Genomic DNA, 27,722 nt, shown 5'->3' with positions numbered 1-27,722 from the left:
ACATAATTTTCAGTTCTATATAAACGCGCACCGATTCGATTTGAAATGCAATTATAAATTGAAACTGGAAGTGTGGAACATTGCAAATTACATTGACTTTTAGTTTAATAATGGTTAATAAGTATCTTCAAGAATTGATTATAAAAAAATATTACTTCAACCAGAATTTGAATTTTGAAGTTTCTCAATTATTCGGAACAAGCGTTTCACCAATTTGATTTTCGGAGTAAAGATATTTGTTATAATAATTAATAATTAATTTAAGAACGTCTCATTTTTTAATAAGACGTGTATAAATAATTATTAGTAGCAATTAAATCGATATCAATAAAGAATCAAATAAAAGAAACATCAAGATCAGCTTTAACTGAAAATAGAATTCTTTCTCTTACTTGATTTATTCTTGTCGATCTAATTTTCACTTATAATCGATAGAATAAATATTTTTAAAACATTTATTTGCAAAGTAAAAGGCATTTATTAAATATAAAAAACACTGCCTATTTATACAACAAACAATATACTTTTTACAATAAAATATTCAAAGTTTGGTATATATAATTCTTGGTTGAAACGAAGAATTAGTAAAACGCCCTAGATTTTGTGCTAAATATAATACTATTACACTCTCGATTACCAATGAAATGCCATTGATAAGTTGTTAATTCATGAAAAATGATATCGACTTCTGATAAAATGATGTTTTAAAAGGTTTGTTTAGAAGAACATGCTGACACACAGATACGTAATGTTTTATATCGAACTGGTCAGAAATAACGTACTGACGTTTATGACCTCTTTTCTACATAATATAATGATGGTGAGACATAATGGTGTTCTGATGTACATGTGTGATAGTGTAAATAAATGAATATTTTATGCCCGTAATCGCGAACGCGTGCGTCCTTTGATCATTGGCTCGACCCGTGCAGGGTGCAACTTTGTAGCAAATCGGCTAAATGCGCTTGCTAACATTCTCAGAGGAAAATTAATTAATTTTATAATTATTAATGTAGTCTGCGTTATATGGAAACAGAATTACCATAAATACATATTTGATGTAAAGAAAAAGAATGTAATAGAGATTGAAAAATATGATTTAAACATAATTTATAGAATGATTTATGAACGTTTCAATTTTGTTTTTTGCAGTTGTTTTAACTTTCCATTTTTTAAATAATTAATTTTTCGTGATAAAAAGGAAGTTGCTTCTTCTTAAGTATATTATGTATATTTAAAAATATCCACAAATAAGTCATTTTCTTAATGAAATTAGCCTTCTCATGCAATTGACGATTATGTTTCCCAAGAATTAATATCATGTGGGTATATCTAAATTAAAATATTCTGAATTAAAATATTCTAGAAAACTTAGGGCTTTGCAGTTAATAAAAGCAATTAACATTGATCATTCAACTTACAAAAATTATTTTTACATATTTACGTGCGTATCACTATAGAATATATCGCTGTTTAGAGTAACGACATTACACAACCAGAGAATAAAAAAATTCTTTTCTCGTATTTTGAAGTAACATTACGCAAAGTAAAATCACACACAAAGAAAACGAGTAGCTAACAGTAGGAAGCAACCGACGAGTGGTTGCAGCGACAGCGACAACGAAGCGAATCGATCGTGTACGTGTAAGGGTGGTTTTTTGTGACTCACATGGGAAGCTGACTGGGGGATGAGACTGAGCATTGTGCGCGTTATGGGGATGCCTCGGGGTAGGAACACGCTGCCTGCAAAAGCAGAGAACCGCCGCCGTTACCAAGCCGCCCATGCTGAGTATCAGAAAAACAAGGGCGATGGCGAACCAAGTAGTCTGCATGCCTAGGATCGTCGACGCCTCGGAATCTGTAATTACAATGAAAAAATGGAATTAATCAGAAAAGTTAAACTTTTAAACGATAGATGCGTTTTAAATCGATCAAAATATAATAAAAATAACATACATGAAAGAGAAAAAACGCAGGATGGTAATTCTGTAAAGTTTAAATTAATTAATTTATAGATTAAACCTATGATTATAAAAAATGCAGAAAAAGTATTTAAACGAGTGAGAGACTTTCATGATAAAAGTTATATAACATAATATATAATCATCCCATAATTTTAATTAACTTTATAAAACGGGATATCTGCACAGTTTTAATTTTTATTAATTCTTATTAAAACAGAGATTCTTTGTTTATAATAAACAGCGTCTTACACTTTAAAGACGATAAAGAAAAGAGTAAAAGACAATAGAGCCAACTTCTTATTAAAGCTCAAAACACTTGATAATTAAGCGCGTTCATCAAAGTATCTAACCTGACGCGTGCACTTTCGTCGGAATCAGGAAATCGATATAACAATATGTACTTCATGTTTTACCTTTGTAGGGCACGATATCCATAAATAACGCGAATAATAAAATCTTTATGGACAATGTTAATTTTGGAATAAATTAATAATCGTTGCGATAATGATAAAGTAAATGGTATATGGTTGCTTTATTATTTATAAAGCACAAAGTGCGGTGCATAAAATGATAGAGAAAACTGCATAAAATAATATATAAATAATAAATTCCGAAAATTTCTGAAAATTTTTAAAATTGTTACAGAATTATGGTAAAGTTATTCTATTATGTCACTCGTATTTAAAAATTATTTGAAATCAAGGTACATGATATTGCTCGTTATATAATTATTACGAATTGTACGAATGGTTGCTAATTGCAGTCGAAAATTGTGACAGGAATATGGCGAATTAACAAAATATTAGTAGATACACTAAATTCCAGCAAGCGCGAGTATTATGTGACAAGTTTGTAATTTACTCCGTCGCTATTGCGAGTTACTCTTGGATATGTAATGAATACATGGTAATTAACCTCTTCAGATGTTGACGCATGCGTGCTGTCAACCATTAACGTAAATGTTATGTAAATTTGGTTCTCGCGCATTTGCAACCATTTCTCTTCCACAATTTTAATGTACATATAAAAATAAGGGAAATCTTTACATTTTGCCATTATGAACGCGTTTGATAAATCATTGGATGTATAAGTTCAATTATCCACAAAATGAGAAAAAAATGAAAACTCTGAGTTTTTATTTATCCAGAAGAATTAAATCTGACTCTCTATAAATGACGTGAAATTTATTTTATTTATTTAATAAATAAAATTATTATTACCGACACACAACACGTACATCCGCACACTATGTTTTATAAAACCATTTCTGCAAATGTGATTTACGAATTGTACGAATTTATCTCATTTTATCTCGAATTAAAATTATGTACGACTAACTTTTGGTTGTATAAAATATTTGTGAAACGTTTTAACGTTTTCGTTATTTAAAACTACCGCATGACTAACCATACTAAATCATATGAGATTATATCTTTATGATCTAAATCGCTTTACTCGTTAAATATAGCGTGTCTCAAAAGATATGTACACATACTTCCTTGATATATGATATGACTTGATGACGAACATATTGATTTCATGTTAACTATGTACGTTATTATCATTTATAGTGCTAATTATTATTTTATTTTAGTATTTGAAGCAATAATGAAACGTCGCGAACGATGTCTAACGATGAATTTTTTAGCAAAATAGGAAGATTGTAAAATATAAATTATCTTTTTAATATTTTGATAATATCTGTGAGATTAATTTTTAAGACTTGAATACAACCTTCTGTGTACTTAAAATTGCTAAGGATTATGTTGAAAAAATAAATTTGTAGTAATTAGAACTTACTGGCACAAAGGGTGGAAGTGGCCTCATCAGATTCGTCGCCGCAGTGATTTACGCCATCACAAAGAAGATCCGTCTCGATGCAAAATTCATTCTGAGTGCATCGAAAATCTTTGCAGGTGTGCTCTAAAAAAATGATAGAATATTTATTAATGTACGGAAAAAAATATTTTCATAACTTAATTTTTTTAAATAAACATTCGTGTTGTTTTCGCGTGAATTTATTCTGTCATATTCTGTTTTGGAAAAATATTACATTCTGTTTGCATCTCTTATCCAAGTTTATCTAATAAATATGCATGACAGTTTAATTGCTGTTACACATTGAAAGCTATTTACAGTGATAACAAGATATAATATATTTTCTTTATCCATTGTATACGGAAAATGATCTCATCGAAAGGTTGTGCACCTCTCGAGGCAAGTTCTCTTCTATGCATGACGGAACTTCAATGACAGGCTATTTTGAGAATGTGCAACCTTTTCACGTATAATGTTTCACGTAATTTTTCATAAGGCAGATATTTGTGATGTTATACACGTGATTATTTTAAAAAAAATAAGTTTTTTACAACAGCAAATTTCAAAGGATGGAAATAATTTTATGAGTAATTGTAAGAGAAACTATACTATATGTACTATATGTACAATGATATAATTGAATTATTTATGAGGAAAATTAATTTTTTTATACTGAAAATTTTAAGAATGGAAAATAAATTTTATATATATATAAAACGCATTTATATGAAAAATTAAAAAAGTGAAAGAAGTAAAAGATTTTATTTTTAATAATTTACATTTTTTTTTGTAATCTTTGAAAAAAAGCTTGACTAACATTTCCAATGTTAGAGATCAATTGGACAAAAATTGATTCCTGATTTTCTTCTCAAAGTACATTTGATTTTATTCTATCTTTATTTTATTCAAGAGAAAAAGCACATTAGCTAAAAGGAGGATAATTTAAAATTTAAACTGCACTTGATATATATTTAAATGGAACGAAACAAATCCAGATTGCTTCGAGTCGTAAGTACGTTATTGATAGTTTAATGAACAAAATGTCCGTGCAATGGCGGTTACAAAGAACAAATTTAATGAGATGTCTGATGAGATTGCCAGCTGATACGATTAATTAGCTGGCATGCAATTTGAATATCGGTCATTTGCCGAGTTACAGTCCATCGTGCTATTTAATATGAAATTACTAGCAATCGTAATTTGACTATCACTTTGCGGGGAAATTAGCCTCGATCCCGTGTGAATATAAAAGCAACTATTGATATAATTATAACGATGAATTCAAAGATATATTTGATATGAAGAAAAATTCGCATGCATGCGATTTAATTACGAGAATCCCTCAAAATTTAAATTGAGACATTGAGCTAATGACTTCGATAAATTTACTCTTTTGTTAATGAAATTTTGTGTTTCTATAAACATTATAGTATGCATGCATGTTGCAAATTAAATTGTTTTATATCAGATTTTAATTCAGAAAGGATCAATATACTTATTAATATTTACTTCCTCAGCTGATTATATAATAAAATATTATTTCTTCTAAACTGCGATTTGTGCCTCATAAATTTAGCCTTTCATTATATTAATTATACAATTTCTGTATATTACAAAATTAGTAGCACATGTATTTTGCTTTAATCTTGCGATAATATAGAATTAATAATTAAATTTGAAACTGTTTCATGCTTTACAATAACGGTATTTCAAATATTTGGTATTTACGCTTTAAAGCGATTTTCGATCGAGCGAAAAGAGCATTTCTGACATCGAGAGCATTCTTGGACGTCGAACCGTCGTAATTCTTGAAGGATCTGGTCTAATTACGGACCAACTCGTGGAATGTGAGTAATAACGAGTGATAAGTTTCACCGATCGTGAAAAAGCTCACGTTGGGCGGCAAAGACAGCGATTTTCCGCGTTCTCTCTCCCGCTGGCAATTATAACTCTTCGAGGATTTCTGAAATCGTAGAGAAGGTAATAAAAGAATCGACGACGGTTCGAAAGGATAGGGCGTACGACAAAAAGGCACACAGACGGTCATATGTAATTTTATGTAATTTAACAGTTGAGATTCCTTCCCTTCTATCCGAACTTTCATGATTTGCTGCCATTTGTGAAGTTTTTATTAACGTTCTGGCAAAAAGGTGATCCGAGAATAATAACGTTTAACAGCGGGAACTATTATATATCACGCTGAATTACATATAGAATTTTCATATGACATTCGAAAGTGAAATAATCCCGTTCTTTACGGATTTATCGAGAATATCATTTAATATTAATGATAATTGTTGTAAATGCATAATAACTACTATGTGACAATCACTTTCGGACGTAACGTCAACGTGAGAGAGAAAGTGAGAGGAAGGTGACACAAGAACAACTGTATGTATGGATATCCGCGACAGAGTCAATGTTTAACCTCTCGGATTGGCCAATCATTTAACGTTGGACGGTAGACACCGTATACATGCTCAAATATGCTCAATATGCCGACGAAATTAACAGTCGTGGCTAAGCAAACGGATGCGCAGTCACGCTGCACTGCTGATGTGCAGTAATACCAAGTGTTATGCACATTGACACGTGCGTGTATTCACATTTGCACAAGCTTATAGGCTCGATAGATTCGTATATGTACTGAGAATGGAAATGCACGTGGTACCTGTAAAGTTTGCTCGCTTCCATTCTCACAAAGAACAGAGGGATAGTAGACTTTTTATGCGTGCATTTTTAAATGCATTCTCGAAACAGTTTGACATAATTAGTAATCTCTTACGTAAGTAGTTACAATATATTTAATTATTAATGTACATTCTGAAATTTAAAGTTCAGAATATACACTGTTAAATTTATAATGTCAAATTATACACAATTTGAGTTATTTTTTATCATTTTTACAGCTCACTGCTCCTATTTAATATATCATTAATTTAACTACGACAATGGAATTAAATAATTAACGCAAAAGAATGTATTAAATTTCTAAAAGAATGTACTAAATTTAATTTAATTTATTCGCTAAATTTAATTTATTATTTACTAAATGCATACGTTCTTTACTTTGAAACTAATCGCAGAAATAGACTGATTTATATTTTACATATGAAAGTTAAAAATAACAAAATATTATTTAACTTATGTTGGATTATTATTGCTTCTTTGATATCTAATAATGTAATCAAGAAAGAGATATCTAAATACAATTAATGTATGAATTTTTTTCTATAAATTTTTCTATATTTTTTATTATTTCTGAACTTATTTGTTTGAAAATCATTCTGAATTAAAAATTTATAACAAAGTTTAAAAATTTATAACAAAGTTTAAAAATTTATAAAATATGTGTATTTTATAACTACATCTGCATTTAAATATCTAGTATGCTGATGGAAGAAGAGCGTGAGTTTGACGTTTAAAAATAAAAATATTAAATTAATTATGTTATTAAATAAAGAGATAAAATATCGAAGAGATAATTTCCATCGGGCTGTTAAAACTAAAGCGGAATTTACCTCTCGCCTGCAGGGAGGACTTCATTAAATTCTGTCGTGAAATATAACACTTGCATGCGAAAGCACGTGGAGGTGCCATGTCAACTTATATCGAAAAAGATTTCTATAATCTTTTGAGAGACATGCAATTCCGCAATCTGTGACGTATTTTGCGACTTTGTTACACTATAATAAAAGATACAGTATAACTTTTAATCGAATACGACACTTCAGACGTTTTATAAATATTATAGTTTTACAGAGAATTCTATTTTAATTTAAAGTACAGTGTTTCAGTTCTTAAATTAAAAGTAGACGTTTAAATATTATTGTAGATTGAAATTCTCGTAGTTATATTTTTGTGAAAAAATAAAAGATATTCCAGATTTATAATATAAATGATAAATTTAAGTGATATCCTATTATCCAACATTAAATTTAATTTTCTTTCTCCGGGTGATTATGTCTCATAATTTTTTACGAGTCTGGCTGTGCATTACGAACGTTTTCGTGTTTTGCCAGTGCCATTAGTAAGGGTGACGCTATGGACGGGTCCGTTTACGCATACTGAAACATGCAGGCCGATCTTTTTTGCACTTTACTCGCAAACTTGTCGTCAAGCTTGAAACAGAATGTTGCATTACCCGACATTGACGACACGACCGAGTTAAAAATGCGGAACTAATGGACTATAATTACGTTTTTCTCAATTGAAAAATAAACTAATTACATTTAAGTTACCAAAAATTTAACAAATATAAAATATTAAATGTTTTTTTAACGCACTAAGCTTGGCCTTGAAATTCATTTGTATTGTTCTATATGTAAAGCTATAACACTATCACTACAGTTGTCACTTCTTTGATTTTCAGTCGGAAAGTCTGGCTTTGGAATGAAGCTCTCTGGTGGAAAAATTTTTGGTAGGAGGGTCACAAGTGTTGCCATTTTTCCAGCAACTACGGCACCTTTCAGTACATATTCGACATGTGCGATGTTTTTCACTGGGTAGGTTTTGTTAGATATTTTCCCTTGTAAAAATTTTCGTAATGGAACAGCGGGGCTGTTGTCAGATGTTTCAAACCAGGGAGTTAGCTAACCCCGATTCGCATTTTGAAATATTTTGGTTTTAAACCTGAAGTTGATCTCAAGGGAATTTTTGTTTTAAACCTGGGTTCTCTCAGGGGAAGCAAAAACCAAAATGAAGGCGAAAATCCAAAATCAATACAATATTAATCGCATTCTTTGACACAAATAATTATTTTAATAGTATTTTGGATATTCAGGTAAATTGACTTCAAAATAACCTTCAAGACGAGCGTATTAAAGACTATTTTGAAAGATGATTACTGATGAAAGCTTCCAACTGTTGAAACATTCTGAGTAGTCCATTAAGGTTGGAAGGAAAACTATGTTGAAAGTTTTCATTAATAAAATTTATGTATCTTCATTTCTTGATTTTTCCTGAATTTAGTCTCCGAACTTTTTAGAGAGATCGTGCGTACTACCAGCCGTCCAATTCACTTATTTAAATTTTCAGAGAAAACGTAATATTTGATTTATAAGTTAATTTTTTATTTCAACACAAATGAATTTGTATTGAAAAATATTCCAGATTCCAGATCAATTTAGATTGTGTGAGAAATGAGAGAAGGAGACAGCTTTGATTTTTTATGTTGCGTCTACCGATTTGCTTCATATTTATTGTTATTGTTAATCTTATCCGCGTGACAATCTGTTCGTAAGACCAGAGATCGCGTGAGGAGGATTGCATGTTACTGTTAAGCCGTAAGCGACACACGCTTATGTTGATAACGCCGGTGATGACGTTAATGATGATAATGACGATAATCCCAAGATCCTGTTACTACAATGGTGATGCTTTCCATTGAGATCAACGAGCCCGATGTTACATACACTATATATTTGTCTTTTACCCCAAATAACAAAAATGTTTGCAAATTTTCCAAAGGAAATGTTTAGATACGTTATAACTTTTATCATACACGGAAATGACAGTTTTGTTCAAGTATCTAAAAATTTAACTTGATACAAATCTAAAAAATAATTTGTTGGGCCATTAATAAAATAATTATATAGGTCATGCTGGTAGAATTTCAAAGAAAAAAATTTTATAATATCATCGTGCTTGAGATTCCTATGTAATTATTTTGATGGATATTTGCACGTTTGTATCTATTAGCTAAATCTTTAGACACTTTAGCGAAATTGTTCTTTCATATGTGTAGTTGGTTGATTAAAAATTCACTAGAAAGTAGTGTGTTCCATCGCACAATAGTAGAGGTACATCTATACACCATTGTGATACGATGACATTATCTTTCAATCATTGCCCCATTTACATTTGATTAATGCATGATGCTTTAAAAACTATTATAGCATTTTGTAAGCCCGATGACTTTGCGACACCACATTTTATCCGTATACATAATGTATTAACTGCTTTAACACGGAAATTTTTTATTGGCAAAAAAATTGTTTAATAAATCACTTTCCACTATAATCAACAAGAAAATAAATTGTTAGAAATTTAAAAATTCAAATAACGGGCGGACGCAATAAAAATCAAGCGTCCATGTGGAAATTCAGTATCGCCTGCAGCAATAACAACAGATTACCTAATAATACGCTTCAATAAACAAATTATATATACATTCAATTAATTTTATACATTGTTTGTAATACATTTAACACATTATATCACGCTTTTTATCTGTTAAGTCTGTTTGTATTTTATCGCTTATTTTTTTTTCAACTGAAGATTTTTGTGCTTTATCGAAAGTAAGTTGGAGACGAGATTATGAAATATACTGACAATGGACGAAAGCATGTTCGCGTTCGAATGCATGCCTATTAATTTCGCAACGACGTGTAATCGCGCGTTCCATGGACGTAAAATCTATTCCGACGGTGGGTGCCGACCGGGAGTCGGCGGTTTCGGATTACAAATACGCCTCGTCTCGTACCTCGCCGTTCTACACAACGAGCTTCGCTGAGGTGGTTCGCATTACGGAAGCATCATGCAAATGCATAAACACATTATTTGCTTGTACCGCTAGGGCGAAATTCTGGCTTGCGAAGTTACGTGGGGCAAAGGACGAGGAACAATAAGGCAGAAATCTGCTGTATAGAGCAGAAAGGAGATCATAATAGTGACGTAATATTGGCAGGAAGAAGCTTAGATAATTAAAATACTTAAATTAAACTCCTTCAATCAAAGGGAGATTCTCTAAAATATTTAACAATTAATATATTATTTATTGATTTAAAAAATGTTTATTAATTAACATATATTTATTAAATGTCTATATTAAAATTGTCGTTTTTCGCAAATAGTTCGCACATTTATATTACATAATATTAAATCATTTTTATTTAAGTGAAAGTTACAATAATAAAATCTGCTTTAGATACAAATATTTTATTATCTGCATTGTCTTAAAGATTAATTAACGGAAAGTCAATCATATTCAATAATGGCTTCAATGGCTGTAGTAATTTGTACTTTCGAAACTAAGTTACGTTCCTGAATCACTAACAAGAAACCACGACAAAGAAGGAGGCAAGAGGGTGGCACAGAACGTGAACGTGTGCAGGGCGTGTGTGGGAACCATCCGTATGGAAATCGGCTTCCTCTCACCCTTCACATCCTAATTCCTCGTTCAATCTCGTGCACGATCACCTCAAGCAACGTGCGCATGCTCACGTGAGCGTGAACATAAGGGATGAGCACCCTTGGTGCACGCGCGGTTGCACCACATATACGTGCCCGCGGTGTTTATTTTGCCCTCGTATGTGTTTCCTCCTCAAAGTCCCTAATTTTCTTCCTTCACTCTATTACCACCGTAAGAAGCGTGCTATCGTAAACTTAGCGTTGTCAAACGGTCTCCTCCTTTTACGAGAATTCACGATCCGTTAAAACGCATCGTGAATTCTCAATCGAATGATCCCGGGACATCCCTCGTAATAGCATTACAAGACGCGAACCTGAACAAGGTTGGATGGGATCGAACCTCTTAAGGTTCGAGAAACTCGCGTGAAGAGCATTAAAGGCATGAGTGTGCTAATGAATTTCCTTTTCGCACTGGTTGCCTCGAAATTGCTCGTTGCGTCGCCTATTACAGGCCGCTTCGTTAAAGTTCGCCACTATTATCAATTTCAAGACAGTAATTAAATTTCAACAAAATTGATGCATCAAAATCTAAAATTTTTACTTGGCAACGATTTCACAATTCTGCTTTTATATGAAATAAAAACTGACGAGAAAGTCAACTTGTATTCTATAAAATTTTGTAATGATTTTTGTTTTTTTTTTTTTATTCTATTCGATTCTATCTTTTCATTACCTTTTTACAACGATTTAAATTTAATTTGATTCAGTATTTGGTTTTATGCAGTTCTTGCGTAAATTCTCTCTTGTCAGGTGGTATCTGTATGTCGTTATGTTTGGTAAATCTTACTATAAAACAATCGAATTTAAGAGAGAGAGAGAGAGAGGCAGCTCTTGCAAGGTAAAATGCTTCTTCAAATCGACTCATTTCTCGCTCGTTACCTCGAGGATGACGCTTAAAACTGTCACTTGCGAACCAAGGGTGTCGTTGCGAGGCAACGTAAATATTACAAGAATCGCCCTCGTGGAAACCCTTGGAGAAACAATGCGGAATGGCTCTCAGAAGGGTAGGCAAAAGTCAATATCACAGTTTGGTGCAGTCGTAAAAGGGAGAAAGAAAGAGAATTGCTGTTTCAAGTGAATCGCGTACTTTTCTCTACGAAAGCCATAGCTTTAGCCGGGGCCCCGCATAAACCTACGAGCTAGTTTCATTCATAAAATGCATCGCGTGTCTGTAACGTTACATGTGATAGGGCGCTCCCGGTGGAACGAATTGCGAGGTGCAACAACCGTGAACCGGCAGTCCGGGGGTTAATGTCCGCGGATGATTGAACGTGTCTGACATCTTGCGCTTCCACGCTTGCGTCTAAAATAAAGGGCGTGTCAAACGCAGGCCTTATCACTCCAAGAGCATTTGCATTTAACCAGCATTGGGCATCTACGCATAAATAATAATCTAGAATAAATCTACAGCGGTGAAGGATCGAGTCTCGATGTATGACTGTCGATGTGGATTTATATTTACCTTTATCGTTATAGAAAATATTTAAAATATTAAATAAACACGTGATTTATTTGATTATATTTACTTCTTTGAAATTATATGAATAACAGGTGTACATTAATACTTTAATAATTATTTATTTGTACTATTAAAAGAAACTAATTTAATTGCATATATTTATTCATATTTTAATAATTAAATACTTTAAAATTAAAAATTCTTTCTGATCATTCTTTCTATTCTTTCTTTCGCTGTTAATTTATTAAAGCCTAATTTTTTCAATAATATAAATCTTTTTCGTGAACATGATTTTAAGTGGTGATAGTTTCTTCCGAAAAAAAAAACCATAAATCTTTAAACTAGATTCTGTTTAAACTTTTAGCATCTTTTCGAAAATTTACAATCAAAGTAGAAGATAGTAAATTAATAGTAAGGAGCACTTTCATTAATTATAGGATAGTTCCAAATAGAAGGGTTAAGCTACGAGATCTAGTGGTATAATGATTGCCTTTGTATCATCGATCCATTCTAGCCGTAATGGAAATGTCTACAAGCTGCAGCTCCGTGTACATTTTATGTCAATGTCGGGCATGGACCTAGATTGACTTTAATGTGCGGATTAAAGCGGGCGAACCGAAATCCTGCAAATAATCCTACCAGGACACAGTCAATTAAATCGAAGTGAGGACCGGTAAAGCTAAGGATCTTCAGAATCCTTGGAATCGCTCTTCCAAGTTTGACGTTACGCGCTCGACTAGCGCAGTAGCGTGATTTCACGTTCTCTTGTTCGCATTCTGATATTTATTGTTGGAACAAAGAGAAATTACTTTTTTTTCTATCGGATTGATTCGTTCTATACGAATCCTGAGCACACAAACTTTTTCAAACCCGTCGAATCGAGAGCCTTTGCTTCACCGGCAAAAATAAACGCGAATGGTTTTCTGAAGAGATTACATGGATTTTAAAGGTATTAACGGTTTCAGGCGCAATTTATACAGACCGCACGTCCAATTTAGTCGATACATTTTCACATTCAAATAAAATCCTTGGCGTATAGTACGTATATATTATATTTTTTCCTATCATCGAATTCAATTCTAGAAACAACAATACGCATTGCTATGTATTGTCACATCATGATTAACTTAAATTTTTTCATACCAAAAAATATGCTATAAATAGTTCTTTTTTTATAAAATCACAAATAGTAATAATTTTATATAGTTTATATTTTGCGCTGAAGTAATAATTTGATATCTCAAATAATGAAAATAATAAGATTACAAAATTAGAGAGAATAATTAGAATATCGTATCGCGTAAAATTTAAATTTAAATGCCTTTGTTTCAAAATAATAGTTTCTATTTGTTTTCCCGTCCTACTTTCCTTTCTTTATGAATTTGCTAGTTTTATTTTAATCTATCCTACATGCACGTACATTTATAAAAAAGTTGGATAGAATAAACTAAAGCTTTTATTCCAAATAATTTTTATTAAAATTATTAAAAACTATAAAGAAAAACAATAAGGCAACAGTATCACTATTTAATTCCGATAAAAATATCTATATTTATATTTTATATTGAAAAAACAAATAAAACGAGAAATTCATTGATTCAAAAATATAATTAAAAAAATGATTTAAAAAAATATAATTATCGTATTTTATTTGACTATGAATTTAAAATGCAAATTCTATAGTGTACGTTTAATAATCGTTTATGTTCTAATGCTTTATTCTATTAACATAAACGACGATATAAACGTATTATCTTTGATATCAGTGCACTTGTAAACCGCGAGCGCGGAATGGTGGAGTGTATCGTTGATTAAATTTCATCGGTGGTTTGCCCTACATCGTCCATTTCGACGAAGTTTCGCCGAATGACAAAACTTTTCGTACACATACACTAAACGCGACATATTACTGCGCATTCATCTCTTGTACCGTGTTGGGGAAACCAGTAAACGCTAGGGTCTCATCCGTTATTACACGAAGCTAGTTACTGCGCAATTTGCTAAAATCAAGTCTGGGAAATCATCGTCTCATTTGCAAACGGGTACATACCATAAATAATACGCTTTCCGATTGAGATGAGAAATATGATTGCGATTGGCTCTCTCCAAATTTTAGTAATATTCAACTTTGAGAAAAGATAATTATTATAATTAAATATTTTCAGAGAAATATATAATTATGACTCTAATAATAAAACTTATAATTAAAAACAAGAAAAATATATACATAAAAATTATAATAATATTTTTATTTAATTATTTGAAAACTTTTTTGCTGTAATATTTTGATTCGCGAATTTTGCGACACTCTGTATATATTTATACATATTTTTATTATAATCTTTACAACATTGATTATAATAATATTTATCAATTAAAAATAATATTTATATAAATTTAAAAAATGAAATGTTTAAAGATGTTAATGAATAAAGCGAAAGGAGATGTGAAGATTTTTGTTTCGTAATGGCTAATTTTAAAAATAATTTTTCTTTTACTTTAAAACGAAATTTCCGCATGTTCCTTTTACAACTCTCTTGAGAAAAATGCTTAGACGTCTTGTCGAAAGTGCGTGCTTACAAAAGCTCTTCGAAATTGATATTTGTTCGAGCTCGTCACGTTTACCAGCTACTACAAAAAATTAATTGAAATACTGAACTTAAAGATATACTGACACTACACAAATGTATAATTTACATTTATTCTTATTTTATTAATAAAAATTATTAAATATAAAAACATATTTTTAAAAATATATCTCTTTCATGATTTGTAAGCATACGGCGAATGCAATTTTTACGTGATGTTTGCATAAAAAGAATAACTAATGTGTAAATAAAAAATATGAGTTCAGTTTTATTGATGAAGCTTTTATTCAAATATAACTCAGCTGTACGTGCTTCTGAATATCCGTCAAATTCTGTGCCGAAGGCAAAACGTAGAAGCTGAGGATATCGACACGTCCATTCCGTGAAACGAGAAGATTGCCGGGTAAAGTGAAACTGCCAGTGATTGTAGGGAATTATCGTACGAGAGCGTGCGTGAATAAAATTGTAGAAAATAAGGCACCATTGGCACAAAAGGGTCAGATAGATAATAATGTCTTTATTCTAGCCTCGATTGTCTGTCGATACATTGATAAGAAAATACTTCAATCTCAAAAATATGTTCCTCTTTTATAAAACTACTCTGTTATTACTACATCAAACAGATTTATTACTACATCAAACAAATACATTTTTAATTTTATATTAGTTTTTATTGTATAAACTCAATAATATATTGTCAATTCTCTAAACTTAAATTTAAAAATATGAATAGTAATAAAAATAAAGGAAATGTATAAATATAATTGATAATCAATTGAATAATATAAAAAAAGCCAAAAACGAGCAAAACAAAAAATTAAATAAAATTTAATATGTCCAATACATTTTTTATAATTAACGAAACTAATTTTGACTTTATAAAGTTTTTTTTAATCGTATATATATAAATATATATATTTTACAATAATTTTTTACAATAATTAAACTCATATTAAATTTATTAGGTGTTGGAATTAATTCGTAGCGTTTTTAATGAAAGAATGTTATTTATTTCACATGAGCATTAAAAAATACATTAATGAAAGTACTTCCCATCACTTGTAAAACGCTACGAATTAATTCCAACACCTAATAATTAACTATGTTCTAAGAATTTAAAAATTAAAATGTCACAAGGTAAAAATAAAAAAAATCATAATAGTCGTAAAAGAATTGGCCAGAAGGAAACACTAAATTTGCTGATAATCCAACTTCTACCGTCGCGTTCATATATGTCAGCCTTTTCTTCATTTCAATTAATATAATATTATTGATAATTTTTTCAATTTATTGATTCTTATTTATATTATTTAATGACAATTTATGACGATCAATATTTATATTCTGAACAAAACAATTTTCATTTTATTATTATGATATCAAGAAGAATTAAATGGGAGATGAATCGATTTTAGACTACCGTGTTGTCTCCGTGTTGTCTTCCGACGATAATTTTCGACTTCCGGTCGCGGCACGTACAGTCGGGCGGAAGAGATTGATACGACAACGCGTTCTTCATCCGTGGTTCGAATCACATGCAGGGACTCATCCGATCGCGACGGACAAAAACGACGTGGGAGGCGCGTGATATTGAAAGGAGAAGAACGAATGCTTTCGGGGGGTGTCTATGCATCGAAATCGATATGCGAATGCTACCCGATGTCGGCAAAAGTCGGGGAAGATTGAAAGTGCGTCCGCGCACACTATGGCGGTAAGAATTGAATTCGTCGAGCAAAAAAAAAAGAAAGAAGGACGGCGGAAAGCGAGAGCAGCATAAGATCCCCGACGGGAATGAGAGACCGGGGTGAAGAGGTAAGAGAGGCACGCGGACGAGAAGAAAATGGAGGCACTCGGAGGAAGTCGTGCGCGATGGTGCATGAATCATCCTTCCGATCGAGATCACGAAGAAAAAGAGACCTCCTCTCCTTCTGACTGCTGTAATGCCGCGCGCCAGAGATGAAGTTATTAATTCGCGTGCTATTGCACTCTTCGCCCCCCCCGTCTTTCATCCCCGCGTTGCACAGAATATGTGAACGATAAAACAAAAATTTATTGAATTTCCCGATATCGCGAGATCCCAAGAATAAAAGGTGCATTCACATGCAAGCAGCGGAAGCAGCAACTAATCAGCGAGGCGATAAATGCAGTAGCGTAAAAAATATTTTTTTGCACCTTAAAAAGTCGGGCACTTTTTCGACTCTCTAGATGCGAAATTTGTTTTGCCACCCTTTCCGGTATGTAACTTGGGTGTAACAGTTAACATCGCGTCATTTCGCCATATATATTATATCAAGAAAGTGACATGCTGTTCGCACCGACAGACACATGTAGCTGCCGCCCTGAATCCCCTGTGATGAAAGTTAAGGGAGAAATCGCTGAGGACGCGACGGCTAACTATTCGAGCTGAGGTTGAGAGACTTGGCGACAAGGTACTTAAGTGTCTCGCCGGATTACACGCTCGGTACTGACAGCAATGCCTCGCACGCGCGAAGACGCGTCCCGAAGTGTTCGAGAGCAAGATATTCTCACGTGCGATTTCAGACGTTTTGCCATTTCTCGCGTTGTACCTACGTACATGTTATTTCAGCGTCGCATTTAAGTATTTGCGATCGTCGATGCATCGCTGATGGATGTTTATCGTGCAGATACATGTCTCTTTTTAAGAGACACAAGTCGTTTTCTTGCTTTGCTTCTAAATATTTTACCTTCACCGGTGTCTCGATTTCCGATATTTATTTAACGACAATTTTATAAGAATTCTGCTTGGCGAAGCGCAATTCTTACGTCGCAATTTATATAAGCTTTCCGTAGAAACGACTAGTATAAACATTTAATAATACGTTTTTATTGTACGCAGTTGTGTGTATTCGCAATCGATTACAGATAGAACCCCCGAAGGTGTCAATTTGATAATTTCCTATTCTTGCACTGCATTGAGAATGGTTGAATTGAAAATAAACCAGGAGATTCACATCATGTCAGAATTCTGGTTATTTCAACTACAATAGAATTATAATAGATTCAACCAGAGAATTCTAATTAATGTAACCAGCAGGGATCGATAAAATAACTCATACGACCTATTTAAAATAAAAATGATATAAATAGATTTCAGAAACTTATTTAAAATATAAAATAAGAAATATGTATTTTAAATAAAAATTTCAGTTTTATGACGAAACAGTTTCTTATGATTTCGTTTATTTGAATGTACATTAAATACTTTCACATATTTAACTATATTATACGTATATAAATATAATATAAAAAATAAAGAAAATAAAGATAACTTACACATACACAACAGAAACGAGAAGTAGTTGGTTTGAATTTAGAGGTCAGAAATAAACTAAGAACTAAGAACGGCAAAGTACAAAACAAAACACTTGTGTAGATACTCTAAGTCCGCTAATTCGGATATTCTAATTCTGCTAATTTGCGAATCTTCGCGAAAATAGAAAGTTAGAGGCATCGCTCATCGCCACTTATACGACACTGGTTCTTTTTATTTCAATAAAGAAAACAAGTTAAATCGAAATTAATCAGCAGTAAAAACTTATTTAAAATATTAATTTAGAATTAAATAATTCCCTTTTTTTAATACTTAAAAACAAATTATATCATAAGAAGTTATTTAAGTAATAAATATTGAATAACTATTTTATTTTATTTTAAATACATTTTTAACGTTAAATAAAATGTTATTTTAAATGCGTTCGATTCCTGATAAACAAACTACTTTTTCAGTATGTTTTCGGTAAAGGTTTCGATTTAAAAAGGTTCGATAAAAAGTTATTTTGCTATTATTTGTATGTGTTAGAAGTATTATATTCACATGTTTTCAATATTCTGTATTGTATATCTAACATAACAAGGGAAAAAAAATTGAAATAATCTATCAAAACCGAAAATGGACCATCAGCAGTTCTAGTATTAAAACAATTAATCTTTAAAAACGTCAACATTTCGCTCTGTCCTATATTTCGAGAATTGGACGTGAAAATATGCGCGCGAGATGTCAAATAATCTAAAATCCGCTGGATAAACGCGATAATTAATAGTTCTTTTACCGAGTGAACAATAATTCATCGCGCTAAACAGGAGGCGGACGGGCAGGATTCGGAAGGACGGAATGTGAGGAAACACGACGGACATGAAAATCTGTCGCCCAGACAATGCCCGTGAGGACTTCCTCGATTGCGGTTGACACTTTTCGACCGCATTGAACGGAATCCGTGGTGGGTGCCGGTCCGCGCGCGATCGTCCGCGTTCCAATTTATCAGCGCGCGTGATAACCCTTGCAGGGATTCCGCCGCTCGATCGGAAGAAATTCTCGGGCCGACGCGTGAGCCAATTAATTACTCGGTGATCATGAAATTCCGGGTGTTGTGAGATCCGAGTCATCGGTAACTGTAATTGACTTGTCAGCTATTTTGATTGCATCCCTTTATTCGTTTATCAAACGTGTTTGTCGATCTGCACTTTCTTCCGTTTCTCAAAGTGAGACGATCATTCGATTAGGAAATTCTCTACAGTATTTTGAAGATGTTCGTTTGCATCTGTAATATTAAATTGCTCGTCAATTTAGTATTTGTAGTATTACTCCTGCTTTTAATAAATAAATTGATTTAAAACTGTGTCTCTATATCAATAAACAATTGGTGTGCAGTTTGCTTGAACTGGAATTTGTAAAATTTACACAAAAATAGTAGGTATCAAGATCTGTTTTGATCAAATATGGTTTTCATCGCTTATTTGTGTTAAACAATTATTGTTTTACACAGAATTACTCCAAAAAAATTTTTTTTATATTTTTAAGAATTTAATATTTTTAAACACTAATCCAGCCCGACCGTTTAAACTCGACCTTTATTTCCTATTTGTTGTGTATTACATATTACAATTTTAAAAGATACCTTGTTTAACATTCTTAATATTTTTCTTGAGAGTATAATTATTAATGTGAGAGATAATTTTACAAAAAAAAAATGGAGATAAAGGAGATACACTATGCGTTTGAACGATATAAATCTGCAAGAGTAAAAGGACTATATGTAACGTCACGTCGAAATGTCACGTTTTTTGTAACGAAGCGAGGAAACAGATCGCGTATAAAATGTATTTCCTGTCAATCTGTGTCGTACATTGCGAGTCTTTTCTCTCACGGTAAGCGACAGGATTCGTAACTATGTATCTTCGTTTCATTCACGACACATGTAAGCTGCCAGCCTTCCTGTGGTCGTCCATCAATTAATCACGCAAGGTAATTAGCGTCACACAAAAAGGAAAGAGCACATCGCGACCATGCGATAATTATCGTAACTAGCTTCGAACGTTTGCATTTGCCAGATCGCTTCGAATAGGAATACGAGAGGGATGCAGTGGTGCATTAAAAGGGATGAACTGACGTGAAGAGACAACCGAGGGATGAACGCACGTCGGCGGGGAAAGAGGACGTAAACGTAGTCGCTCTCGCGGTTCACATTCTGTATAATTACGGCAAATTAGTGCGACGTTACTGTGATGTCACTGAACCGTGACTTACGCTCGATAACGAGCGCGTGTTTAGTTATGCGATATTCCTGCGACAACGGCTGCTAGATCGTTGATTTTGATGTGTCCGCTAGCGATTTTAATTCAATCTAATCACGAAGTACGAACGTATTGGAGAGAATAATAGCATTCGATATTCTTACTCGACTATTAGAGAATAATGGATTTCATTTTGCGATACAATTGAAGGTTACCGCAACAATAAGCATATGTTGTAAAAACGTTTGTAAAAACACAGAAAATAAATACTAAAATTAAAGAGGTGGGAAAAATATATATGTTTATTTGCACATGCTGCAAAAATTCTGTCATGTTTTGGCATATGTTCGAAAAATTTATTACGCAGATCGTGAATAAAGAATATGAGAGGAATAAAACATTTTTCTACATAAAATGGTTACATTGCTCAGTGGAAAAAAAAATATGAATCACTGTGTAAACATAACAGTAGATTAGACCAATCTTTGGGACAAATAGAAGACTCTGTTCATCCATTTTTATCTATAAGAGCTCTGGGTTTATCTGTAGAATAGCACAAATCTTTTATATAAGCCAAATATATATATATCGTACCTATTTCTCTGAAGCATTTTATATAACCAGATTTACAATAAGAACAAAAAAGATGTCTCGCCTCAAGAGATAATTTGTTCAGCATAACTACTTTCCCAAAGCATTGACTGTAATAAATAACTCATGTTGTAAAATTACGAAACTGCTCGCGTTGCGAATATTGCGAAAGTTTCATTTGTGAACGGTAAAGTTAACAAACAATCTTTTCGGGATAGATACATGTTTCTTAATCAGCGGTACCGATGAAATAGAAGCCGAAGAACAACAGCGTATACGCGACCGAGATTTCGCATTCTGTGTTTAGTTCTAAACTAACTTATATTAACTCTCTCGGATTATCTTTGAAGTGCCCCTTATAACCGCCGGAAGATTACAACTTGAGGAAATTGTTCGGCAGACGAGAGCTAAAGTTCGACACCTGTCGAGTCCCGAGACTGGATAGCTACTTTGCTGAGACTCTCAAGTCATCTTGGATGTGGATCTCAAGTGTGAAATGTCAAAGTGTCGTAGTACTTAAGATTAACGCTTCCTCTATATTACTGCCATTAGTATTGTTTTATGACGTTAAAATATTGTGAGACATCTTCATTTTTCTTGAAAAAATCGATTAAAAAAATATGCAGCTCTTATCTAATATATATCTTATTCAATTAAAATAATGATAATTGAATAGTAGTAATTGAATAAGCTGTTCTGTACAAATTATTATATAAAAATATAAAAATTTATAGAGAATACGCGAGACTAAACATTTATTATATTAAAATAGCTAATGAAGAAGAACAAATAAAAGTCAAGCGCAATAATAGCGCATTATTAATATATCAAATATAAATACTATATACGACAAAAGTTACGCTGATAAAATAATACAGAAATAAAATACATTGCAGTGTAAAAAACAAAGTTGAAAGCGTAGCACTTGTTAAAATATTTTTTAAAACGTGTGGAAAACAGTAATGTCCACACGTATTTTGCTTGCATTTATTTGAACGTGACGTTTCATTATGATATTTTATTTCATTATATTGGATTATGAGATATTATAGAATAATCAAGTATAATAAATAGAATAAACTTGTGATAGTTGCACATATCATTGTGTGTACAACACGCAACACATTATCAGTATATTAAACTCGTATTTTAGCGATGCAGCGTTTCATAATTAAGAGTGCGCAAAATGGCGTCGAGCGTCTATGCATTTTATCAGGTTTCCGGCATGAAGATATGAAGATATAAAAATATAGCGGCTGCATTTGTCCCCGGTGCTCGTTTCTCAGGGACCTTATTACATGGAAATATTACGCCGGGCTCACGAACAGGGACGAGATAACGATTCGCGAGGAGCGATGTGGTACACTTTTTCTTCGGTATTAGACAGCCAAGGTGGGAGCACTTCATTTCAATATTCCTCGTATTATTAACGGTCTTTTGTCGACTTCGGGAAGTCCTCTCGACAAAATCGTCGACGAAGCGACGAGAGCAGCATTTATCGTCGTCACGATTCGCATCTTGTGTATCCGTAACGAAAAATTGTCGCGAACGAGTGAACAGGATCATTCTTCATTAATATCCGATGTCATGTGACTCGTGACGTTATGTTACTTACATGTCACGCTGATATATGAAATACGAACTTGCATGGAGTAAAAGTGAATGAATTGAAATTCGCGGATTAACGCACCGTCGCGCTTTTGTTGTCGTCACGAAAAATCTTGCAGCTACGATCGGTCAATCGTGAATCGAATAGTCGAATTAAAATTTCGAAACCAACGTCGACAGCGCTGTGCGTCAATAACGACGTCACTTATACCGTGTCACTACCTATTTCAATTACAAATTTTATTCAATATTTATCCGCAAACTTTTCACTATGATGCGAATCCACATTGTTAAATGTAAAACGGTCTCCGGACGCGTGTTTCGCTGAACTCGCGTAAAACTTGGAAAATGGCTCGTTAAATTGCGTCAATTATGCGCATTGTTTGCCTTGCGTGAGTTTTACGAAACTGACTCTGTGTGATAAAGATGTACTTTTTGAAATTATGATAAACGCTCAATTAAATCAAACTATCGAGTTTGAGAAAATCAAGATACGTTATTGATAAATTTTGTACTATTTTTGAAGAATTTGTATTATTTTTATACGAGAAAACTTCGCATGCAGCCTTAATGTAAAATAATCTTTTTTTATCATTTTTTGAATGCACTAAAAGTTTTTTAAATTGACTGTTTTAATATTACATATTTATAGCGTAACAATATATAATTTAATCCCTTCTATTGAAAGTCAATGGATCAATTGGAACTATTATTGGAACTATTATTCTTAAACTCCAAAACACAATAGGTGCAGTAAACTTTAGGTCTTAAGAAATTGACAAATCATAGTCGATTATTCGACTATGATTGCTCAATTTCTTGCTTACTACATCTATTGTGTTTTGGGATTAATGCTTGAAGTAAATACTCTGTGCTTTGCTGAAGTTCGCTTTTAGATACGTCAGTTAAGCGGTTTCATAGATGACTGATTTAATTGTGATATTTATTGATCGAAACTGTATCGCATGAATAGAGTATTCCAATGTTAATTGAGGTTCATTGCATAGTTGAACGGCTGTATTCTGAAATCATGCACTAAATGTGAACGCTGGAGAAACTACGATCTCGGAGATAAAAAAGAATTGACACGGCGCTTTAAAGAAATTGGATTTGAAAGGCAAATTTAATAACTCGAGAGCTAATGAATAAAAGCGATTGAATGATAAACTTGGAGTCGAGTCGGTCAGGACGACCGCGAAGAATTTGAAAGAATTAAAGAACCAGTGAAGCATAAAAACGATTGGCGGAAGAAAAGAATGGGAATTGTACATTTTCATTTTCGGAGCAATATACTCGGAAATATATTTTTCCAATATACCAGGATGCTTCATTGAGTAAATCTCAAAATGATTAGTCTAACAAGAAGTACAACAATGTATAGCGTAAATATAAGAATTATTTTGTCTAGACAGTACAGAGAGAGATTTTCGCGTACTACGAAATATCTTTACTGCAAAAATCTGTTTGCAAACTTATGGATTGATATTTATGACATATCAGTCTCTGCAAAAAGTGACTGAAATTGATAATTTATACTTTCTGTATAGATCTGAATGTTATACATATACATAAAACATTTTAATATTTATATGTATTTAACAATACATTGTTATAGTTTAAATTAAATTAAATTTTTTTTTCGTTTTATATTATTTTTCGAAAATTTTCGTGTCTATTTCTTAATAATTTTTGATCCACATTCTAAATCACTTTGCACTACCTACTTTCTTAAATTTTTCAAAACATTTACTTACTTGAATTTGTATTACCTTCAAATATAATCTAGATAAATCTGTAATTTTTGAATAATTTTTTTATTGATGATAAAAATTTACATTCTTCGCACGCAATGTATATCACGTAACTTAGAGCATTGATTTCAGAGAAATGCATGATATGTATGAAATAATACGTTCTCTTATATTATAATACATACATTGAGAAATTGCAATTTGTTTCGAGCTTTAGCATTCAGGACATGCATTTCTGCATGTCAGCGAGTCGATTGGCCCGCGAATAAGTTGGAAACGGTTCGCATCGACAAATACTCACTCGGATCCTTGACGGCTGTGATGACGAGGCGGAAGCCATTCGAGCTGGTGCCCCAGCCGTCGGTGACGTATTTCAACGTCACGAAGTTTGTACGCGTGTAAATCGCACCCACGGTCTGCTTCGTGTTTCTGCAGGATAGGTCTGCCTGGAAACAAAAGAAAATTGCGTTCGTTGAGTACATGCCACTTGAAGGAGGGAGGCAAAGGGATGGGAAGGGTGCCTTTTTTGCAGACGCTCGTGCTAACGATGCAAATGTCGCGAGCGTGATATCGAACGAACATGGGGCGGACGACGTGCGCTTGATTTACGCGCGGATAGTTTTATATTGCAATGGACTAAAAGTCCCAATCGATTCTGTTCATGGAACGTCACGTGAAATGTGATTTATGTTGCTGCACATCTGCGAGATTTGCGAGAGAAAAGTAAATTTGACATGAAAACTTTGCGTACTTGAAACCTTAAGGATGTTATATTGATATTTATTTTAATCCTCGATTTGTAGAAAGTGCACTTTTCATTTCTTCCTTTACATACGTCTCTTTGTCTGTTCCCTTCCGATGAATTCTTTTATTACTACATCTAACATTTTTATTCGCTGTGCGAATATTACTGAGAAAAGAGAAAACATTTTTAAATTTCTTGTACGGTTTTAAAAGCGTGTAAGAAAAATGAGGAATGTAGATCCATATTGCTCGTGATATTACGCGTATTACCAAGAATAATAAAAATGTTCTCTTTTACATGTCATTAACTGTTCCCTCGCACTTTATGAATCAGCCGGCAATGATAAAGGGACCGTAATTTCACCGTGGCGAAAGTCAGAATGGCAGCTTATAAAGGACCACGTAAACGTCAAATAATGTTGTTTTCCGAGATGGCGGGTACTTTTAATAAAGCGGCTATCCGCACATGGTGCGCGTATCTATCTCTTTTTTTTTTTTTTAGGAGTTTATGTCGGGGCATTTGTAAGCCAGCTTAAAGCGCAGCTTGACGCAAAACAAAAATAACATATCCCCGCAGTAGATAATCCTGAAATACGAGCCGTAGATATCAATTCAAGCAGCAGCAACGAAACTGTGGTCGGCGAGCAAGAAATTTATTCGTAGATTTGCAACGCGGTATCTCGCCTGTTTGCCTCGAGACACGAGCAACGTAACACTTGTTGCACCCCCACGACAGTTGCGAAAGAAACCGGAAACAAACGGCTGTATGAAAATAAAAAAAAAAAGATGTAGGCGATAGCATGTATCGATTATTTTGTGCAGCGCTCTTTTTTAAGCTTTTAATGGCTTAAAAGTATTGTTGTATTGACTTCGCTTATACATGACGCACGAAAATGTCGCCGAAGTGGCTTTCGACAAAATTGACTTTATTACATTTATCGATCATAACACAAACAATTTTTGTAAAGTAAGTCTGCATTGCTAAAGCGACTAAAATCTTTTTGATCACATTGATGAAATATTTATCAAAAATCAAGTGTACGCGAGAAAATAACCGAATCGCAGCGATAACTAAATGCAAACGTTGTGTTGCTTTTTCGAGAAAGCAATTTGCGAGAATTATATTTTTCAATGTTTGTGTGATATTTAGAAATCAAATCTGCGCGGCGAGTAAGTTTTATTTGTTAACAAGCATTGCGATCGCGTAAAACATATAATTTATCGCGCAGTCCTTATCTGGTATCGCGAAAATTGTAATTTCGTGCAGTGGAAAATTCAGAGAGAAAGAGAAAGAAGGAGTTTCACGATGATAACAGTTTAAATTACATTCCGCACATGCGCTTCCGCATAAACAACTTTTATTGAGATTTTAACTTTGTTGTACTGTGCACAAACGTTAGTCATACACCTGCATTTCTAGCTCGGACTGCATTCGAAATGCATTCCTTTCTCCCTTTTTTGTCTTTTGATCAGTGGCTTTGTTATCGCAAAATATTATTGAATCTATCCGCAGGCTGTTTAATAACTGTCTTCTTCTCGTTCCAATTAGCGTGAACAAGAGATTGAATTTTACCAGAGATAATCCGCATTTAATTATCTCTTCTCGCTTCGATCATTAGCTTCTATCTTTCTACCCTTTTTCTCCTTTTCTCTCTCTTTCTCGTTGTCTCTCTTTCCCATCTCCCATATTGCAAAAACGCCAACGCCAATCTCTGCGTATCAGATGAACGGAAATAATTAGCACGCTGAGTGAAACTCCCGAGTGCTCGTATTAAGAACGCAAGCAGAATATGTGCAAAAATTTAAAAATACCAACTTTTCATCCTCATTTAATTTCACCTGTGATTTTTATTAAAATTAATTCTTATTAATTGTATTAGTATTGGAATGTATAATAATCTTTGTAAAATCTATAAGAGAGTAATAATGTAATTTTTATTATCGTACTTTGTTATATTATAGAAAATTATAATTCCCATTGAAATTAATTTTCTGTCGACATATAATAATTGCAATTTATCATTATTTCAGGACTGTACGATGAAACCGATTAGACAAGAATAGTTGTATTGGTATGAATTGCTACATAATTATAAATACACTAAAAATCATCATGTATTCTCAAAATAGCTAGATCGCAAAATTAAATCTCATGCAGTTTTTAAAAATATATTTGCTGCTAAAATATATTATATAGCAATATCAATATTTGTTAGCTTTCTGTTTTTAGAATTTTTAAGATACACAACACTTCTTTTTTTCAAATTAAAATAATCTTTTTTAAGTCTGAAACTTATTCTTAGTTCTTTAATTGCGAATTTTTTAAATTCTAATTTTATAATTCAATGTAATATGATATTATTATATTGAATAAATATATATATTATTGTATTATATATTCAATAATATTGATTGTGACAACATAATTGTCTCACATATATTAGCGCAATGTGTATTCACGCAAACAAATGGAATA

At 32.7% G+C, this 27,722-nt stretch overlaps 1 protein-coding gene across 2 annotated transcripts in view; it reads right to left on the bottom strand.

Moving 5' to 3' along the window:
• Positions 1 to 27,722, bottom strand: part of LOC105149537 (lost and found) — a 222,557-nt gene that overhangs the window by 14,530 nt on the left and 180,305 nt on the right. For both annotated transcript variants that reach the window (XM_087412014.1, XM_087412015.1), the window contains exons 3-5: positions 24,804 to 24,948; positions 3,765 to 3,887; positions 1,670 to 1,858 (exon numbers count right to left, since the gene is read on the bottom strand). In XM_087412014.1, coding sequence (XP_087268140.1) covers positions 1,670 to 1,858; positions 3,765 to 3,887; positions 24,804 to 24,948 — 457 coding nt within the window. The remainder of the gene's footprint in view (positions 1 to 1,669; positions 1,859 to 3,764; positions 3,888 to 24,803; positions 24,949 to 27,722) is intronic.

The sequence above is a fragment of the Acromyrmex echinatior genome, chromosome 12 (genome assembly GCF_024713525.1).
Source record: "Acromyrmex echinatior isolate Ae372 chromosome 12, ASM2471352v2, whole genome shotgun sequence".
NCBI lineage: Eukaryota > Metazoa > Arthropoda > Insecta > Hymenoptera > Formicidae > Acromyrmex > Acromyrmex echinatior.
This window is presented reverse-complemented; position numbering and strand designations above follow the sequence as displayed.